The following is a 7,150-nucleotide window of genomic DNA, read 5'->3' as shown; positions in this document are numbered from 1 at the left end:
AGATTTTTCGGTAAACATTAAAGGCAATTATATAAAAAAAAATTTGGCTTAATTAAATTTCAAGTAGCTTATAGATTTAAGTATTAAAATATTCAAACTATTTTTTATTTTTGTCTAAATATTTTGCCATTTTTGTCTTTGTCCGTGCTTCTAACTCACCGATTAAGTCATGTCTCTCCAAATTAGAGATTGAAGAAAGAAGGAACAATTTGTTAACAAATTTGTCTTTGTGTCTGCTTCTAAACTCACTCACCGCTTAACTCATGTCTCTCCAAATTAGAGGAGATCGAAGAAAGAAGGAACAGTTTGATTAGCAAGATTGAGACGAGAAGATATAAATAGCAATCACAACATCCCGTCTGAAAAAGAAAATAAAAAATATTTAAACCACTCAATAAAATGAATCTTTTTAAGAACTCAAACTGAAAATAACAAAATTTATTATGTGCTTAATTAAGCCTCCTTTTTTAAGTAAAAGCTGAAGTCAACGTTAAAGGACATGCAAGTAATGAGAGCCCACACACAATTCTGACAGCCTGAAACAAACTATTCGTGCAACAATTCGTAATGGATCTGAAAGACAACTGAAGTAACCATACTTAGGAATTGGTAATTGTATGGATCATTTTATTTAAATTCAAGAAATGTTTTTTCTCAAAATGAGCAAGAGATTACTTTTAACTGTTTTTAAGTGCAAAATAAACTAATCAACCAAGCACAGTAATCATGCCTCTTTGGGCTCCAAGCATAAAAGATAAGCTATTAAGCCAATCACGGGAACATACCTAAGATACTTTACTACAGCAACCTTGTTTTCTTGGACATTCTGGAGGTTGTCACCAATCAACCAAGGCTGAAAAATTATGTAAAGACAGATATCCCATATGAAGGCATAAGCCAGCCTTTCTGATCCAAGATAAGCCACCAAGTAGTCCCATCTATCTGCTATGCCCCCAAAATTTGCATCCATTCGCCCAAAAAGAGCCCACAATAGAGATACAAGACATGCACTCCCACCAATCACTCCAACAAGTGGAGCACCATTTGTCATCACTGACCCAAATTGTGAAAGTTTTCTTGGAGAAGTCTCATCAACAGGATCATTCAAGCGGATAGCCATGTATGGGATCAGAAATGCTGGCATCACAGAAGGAGTTATGATAGGTAATGTAATTACATGACGTGTAAAGGAAGAATAAGTTGAAATTAAATCATTCATCTTTCGGATAAAGGAACATTGTTGTTCTATTGGAGGTAATAAAAAAGACTTGTCAAGCTAGAGAGATTTATCAGACATACTGTTTGTCAGGAACATTTGCAGGCCCCAGAGTACATCTAGAGACCCTTTATATCTATCTTTCTTTTGATCTGTGAACAGCAATGGGGCAAACATAAACGTCCAGCCAATCACAAAATTGAAGAGTCCTTCAGACATCTGAAGTAAGAAAATTATCTAAAATCAGGGAGATTGTTCCATCAAATGATTGTATTAGGTGCCAATTACTTTGAGCAGTGACACTTACAGGATGAAGAACAGGCGCATCAATCAGACGAATTCCAACTACTCTGCCAAAATGGTCAATGTGGAAATCATTGAAGTGCAAAGATAACCCTGATAGTTTTCTTCAAAAAACACAAAAGCAGTATATTGTCCATGTTATTCTTAAAAGAAGCAGATCAAACTTCAGCTCTGTTTGACTTTGAATAAAATAGCTTCTTTCAATGAAGTGATAGATTCAAAATCTTTGAGAAGCGGGGGATTTAAGACAATGTGTAAAGCAAAACAATTATATTAAAATGTTCTTCTTAGATAAAATGTGGCTATGACATGGTGTGACACGGTGTGGAAATAGTCACCCTAAACCCGAAAAATGTGGCTATGACATGGTGTGACACGGTATGACATACTGTTCATGTATTGATTTCATTTCCTGCGACTTTTCCATTTTATTTGGCACATACGACAGACATCCATCTTGATGTCATGTGTGTGAATCTTTTTTCCCCTAAACACGCATGCCATGCTCGTGTCCACAATCTTTATGATTCACAGTTTATAAAACATTTTTCTTTTCTTTTCTCTTCCAAAAACTAGAAATACATAGAAGTAATTAACAATCACTTACGCAGGAACCTAAATACAAGACAAGATAGTATACAATAGTTTTCTGCTGGGTATCCTGGAGGCACACAATATACATGGCAAGTCACAGCCTCGGGAATTATCCATACTACATGGCAATATAAAGGTTTCCAACGTAAATTTTCATATATAAAAGGATGAAAGGACTCAGAATGAATCTTTTCAAACAAATTTCTTCTCGTTTATATATAAAGAATGACCAAAATACATACAGTTTATTGACCAATATAATGGGGAAAATTTAAATATGACAAGGTCATCAGTTATTCTCATCTGTAATTGTAATGCTTGTAAATTCATCCCAATTAAAGAATATCCATTATGAAAAGTTGAAAATCAAAGGAATCAACTCAGACATTATTTGTCACCAAGGTACAATGAGCAATACGAAACGTACCAAAGTTCATGAAAGGTAATATGAAAAAGAAATTTAGAGAAAGACCCACAAGAGAGTTCCATGTGTCAGAACTTATGGCCCATACAGGATCTCCCTGTCAAAATACGAGGAGTCTTTGAGATTTCAAACATCAATTCTATACAATATTAGCAAATAGAAAAATAAAATATGCCATACAACTTTTCAAAATGTTCCAAATTTCAATAAGTCTTGTTGCATGGAAAAAACTTTCTTTACAATCATTTTGAATTATATGTTGTGTGAAGGTGAAGAGGAAAAAGTCTTGTTAATTTTTCATGCATGGTCACTGTAACAAACTTACCATCCAATAGTCAGTCAACATAAATCAGTAACAAACAAACATTCATGGCAATCTTTACTACAGTGTAAAAAAATGTTTAAATTCAAATAACAATAAATACCAGATGTTCTAGTATACTAGCTTCGTTCACATTTAAAATAAAATAAATAATCACAATTTTCTTATTAAAAAATATAAGTAAACTTTAACTATTCTTAAACAAGTGACTTTAAATCTAACTTAAATCTAGAAAAACAAATCACATTATAAGTTTATCTATATATATATATATATATATATATATATATATATATATATATATATTGGCTATTCAACAACTACTATTACCTGTAATGATACTTTTCTTAAGAAATCATAATTTTAGTCAATATCTAACTTTTGATTCTACCATTATAATATGTAACAAAACGGGTATTCTAAGAACAAAATTAGAGATTAATAAAATTTGCTTTCTTTAATCAATACAAAGTTAACTCTTTTTTTCTTATATATGAGAACCGAAACAGAGGTAGTACTAAAAGAATTTAAATTATGAAATAATTGATTCCGATCTCATGTTGAAAGTTAAAGTAACAAGTTACTTCCATCCACTCTTTCAATTTTTGGATCCATTTTAGAGGTGAAAATCAATTTTAGTGGATATCTTAAGACGCAGATAGGAATCAATCAAGACCAAAATCAGTTTAAGTTTATAAACATCCTCCTCATATGGCAAATTGAAAATTTTAAAAGGTAAAAAAGGGTACATACAGGGGCATAAGGAAGCAGGAAGAGCCATAGAATGTAGACACCTTCTGCAACCCAAAGCGAAATTCGAAGCACTCTTCTGAGATTGTCTTCGCCTTCTTCCGAAGAGAGTATAGGTTTCCGGCGAGCAGAGAAGCACAAATGTGTTTCCAAAACGCCGCGTTTGGCTTTGGTAACGGCTGGGGAAAAGCAATGGGTGGAGTTGAAAGCGTGGTGAAGCGGTGTTCGGTTGTGCAATTTGGGAAGATGGAGTGAAGATTTTGGGGGCAAGGATTTGGGTGAAAGGAATGGGCGCAGGAACGGTGGAGACGAAGTCGTTGTGGTCGTGGCCATTGCTTCAGAGGCTTGGGCATTGAGTGGCTCAGTTCAGTGTTCACAATTTATAGGGTGAAAGCCACGTTGTCTTTTAGTATTTTTTTTATTATAGGAATTAAGTTTTAAGTCTCTTAAAATTTCAATTCAATTTTTATTAATTTTATTTAGTATATAATTTATTTTTTTGTATTTTCAAATGAGTTTTTAAAATTTAATTTTTTTTATAATTGGTATCTTGTTCTATTGTCTTGTTTATCTACGTTTATGCGTCAAGAATGAGTTACATGAAATCATATTATCGTTATTATACAAGGATAAATAACTTTTATTAAAATAGGTTGAATAACAAGGTTGTGATATTCTTAAACTTTCATATTATCATTTGCAACGAGGAATCATTATCATTACCAGATATATGTGATAACAATTTATTGTCGTTTTATATTAATCATAACATCTCACTTTTTTTAATATATAGAAACAAATAAGTAAAATAACGGTTACATTTTAGGGTCTCTTTGGATTGGAAAAGAGATTTTAGAGAATAAATGGGTAAAGATTTGAAAAGGAAGTGTGAAGAAAGTGAATATATTTGAATTAAGATATGAGCGAAGAAAATTTATTGAAGTGTGGGATAATTGTGAAATTGTTTTGATTATTTTTAAAATGTAAAATGTGATTGTATAAACTTATCCTTGTCTTAAAAAATATTTGAAGGATGAAATATGAAATATTTTTGTTTAAATTTGAGTTAATTAAATTTTTTTAAATTATTTCTCGTCCAATAATTATTTTTTTAAAAATTATAAGTTTCTTATCATTCTTGGAATATTAAAATTTTTCATAAATATAATAAATTTGTAAGTGATGTGATGAGTGTGATTGAAATTTTAATTTTTTTAATTAATAAAATATTAAGATTATAAATTTATTCTTATATTTAAAAAATCTAATTAATTAATTTATATATTTATTTTAAAATTAAATAATCAAAATATTAAAATAATAATATGTAAAATAATAATTTATAAAATTATAAATAATAATATTAATTAAAATAAATTTTTAAAATAATAAAAAATATAAAATAAAATAAATAAATAATAATAATATTAATAATAATTATTTTATTTTATTTTATTTTTATGAATATTTAATATAATCAGTTATAGAATTGATATACATAATCAATTATATATTATTTATAATCGATTATATATTTTATTATAATTATATATAATAATTTAATTCTTATTATAAATATACTTAATAATTTTGTTTGTAATATGATTTGATATTTACTTTTATTTATTTATTTTATTGTTTCGTTTATTTTTCTTTGCCTTTAGTATGTTAAAACAAAATCTGGGGTAAATTGGAAAAATCACCAATACTAACGTGTCTTTCCACAACAATCTTTACATATAAGAGGGACATGATTTTCATTGTTCATACGGATATCCTTCCTCACATTTTTGCGCACATTACTTAATAAAAATAGTGAATATCAGTGCACATCCTCTTTTGTAAAGAATACATCCATTAAAACAAACAAGTCCATAAAGATTAAATGACAAAATACTCAATTAAAAAATATAAAAATTTTAAAAATTTAATGTACCAAATATTTTTTAACAAAAAATCAATAAAAAATATTCAAATATATGAGAAACTTAATTAAGTTTTTTTTTTATTATGTAAAGATATCAATTTTTATTCTTTATAGTTAAAATAAAATAAGAAATTTTTTCACATATTGTATCATTATATTTAATCAATTCGTTATGCCTTATTTGTTTGAGGAAAATTTTACATTTTTAATTTTTACATTTTAAGTCCTTTTCAGAGACATGAAATTTATTCTTTGAGGGAAAAAGAATAGTTAAATTTACATTTACATTTGTTTTTATCGGGGATGAGTTGGAACCATCAAAGGTGGATGACGAAGTTGTTAGACGAGTTGGTTTCTCTGTTGATGGGTTGTCGAGATATTTTTGATGAAGATCGAGGGATGATCCACCTACAAAAGATTTTCCAAGGCTCAAGTTAGTAAGAGCTTAGAGATATGAGAGTATTTAAGTAATTAGAAAAGATTGAATGAGTACTCTTTAAAGAATAAAGTTATATTTATAAGTTGTTTTGGGCCTAGAGAAATATGCAATAAAGTAGTTATCAAAGATTGGGTTGATTAGGTTGTTACAATAGAAATCAATTTTCAACTGCATCAGATTTAGCCCAACTATCTTAAATGGGTATTATATTCTTAATATTTTTTGAAACTCGGTAGTACATAAGCCCCACAAGTTCGAGAGCACAATTTACAAAGTGATCGGGCTTTATCTTGAACTATAACTCTGGTCATATTTTTTGTCAAACTTTGAAAACATCATATTTTCATGACTAGCTTTAGGTCGAACTTTACAACTACTTATAGAGTTCGATGAGTCGAGCCTGTAGGTTAAGCTTCGCGACCTTTACGGGTCGAGCTTAGTGTAATAGTGATAGTGTAATTGTAATTTATTTGAAATGGTACAAATCCCTATAAGTATTAATGAGAGGAATTTATACCTAATGATGAGTTTTAATAGCTTTGAGGTGTTACTGTTGAAGCTGGAGGAAGCTTCTTCCCTACCAAGGCTTTATGTGTGTTTGATGAAGAAAATAGCTTGAGTGCTTTGAAGATTGTAATAGGTTTTTAGATTCGTTTGTAATTAGGCTTGTAATTGTGTAAGGTTGCCTTTTGCTGTATAACACATCCTAGATGCCTAACCAAGTCTAGATCAAGCACATGATGTGGTTAAATGGTTTTTGAAAAGCTTTTAAAAGTGCTCTTAAAAGATTTAAAGCAGTACAAAAATAAATCTGTTTTATGGAGAAAGAATCGGTTTATTTTTTCTCTGTTAAAAGGCTTTTCTAAAATTCTGTTAGGGCACCACAGGTAAAACTTAGTTAGTTATTTCAGTTAAAGTTGAGCTGGCCTATGTGCTATATTTTAATCTGTTTCACTGTGAAAGAACATGTTTATTCTTTGGTCAGCTGAAAGGTTTTTCACAAGTTAGTTAGGGCACCAAAGGTACAACTCAGACAGTTATTTCAGTTAGCTGAGTTGGCGGTTTTCACAAAATAAATCTGTTAAGTTCAAAAATGAATCTGTTGTTTTCATAACTGCTTTTCAACTGTTTTTCGAAAAGAAGTTAGAAATTGTTTTCTATATAAAAGAAAAGTC

General features: G+C 29.6%; 1 protein-coding gene across 2 annotated transcripts; it reads right to left on the bottom strand.

Moving 5' to 3' along the window:
• Positions 1 to 585: 585 nt before the first annotated feature.
• Positions 586 to 3,979, bottom strand: LOC137810727 (uncharacterized). Of its 2 annotated transcripts, none has more exons than XM_068612136.1 (5): positions 3,613 to 3,979; positions 2,541 to 2,634; positions 1,524 to 1,612; positions 1,300 to 1,435; positions 586 to 1,137 (listed from the first exon to the last, which is right to left on the bottom strand). In XM_068612136.1, exons 1-5 carry the CDS (start codon positions 3,940 to 3,942, stop codon positions 725 to 727), a joined length of 1,062 nt encoding a protein of 353 aa, XP_068468237.1. In that variant the 5' UTR covers positions 3,943 to 3,979; the 3' UTR covers positions 586 to 724. The 2 variants fall into 2 exon arrangements, with proteins under 2 accessions (XP_068468237.1, XP_068468238.1); XM_068612137.1 differs by having other exon boundaries at positions 1,524 to 1,561.
• Between the last annotated feature and the right edge of the window lie 3,171 nt (positions 3,980 to 7,150).

The sequence above is a fragment of the Phaseolus vulgaris genome, chromosome 2 (genome assembly GCF_000499845.2).
Source record: "Phaseolus vulgaris cultivar G19833 chromosome 2, P. vulgaris v2.0, whole genome shotgun sequence".
NCBI lineage: Eukaryota > Viridiplantae > Streptophyta > Magnoliopsida > Fabales > Fabaceae > Phaseolus > Phaseolus vulgaris.
This window is presented reverse-complemented; position numbering and strand designations above follow the sequence as displayed.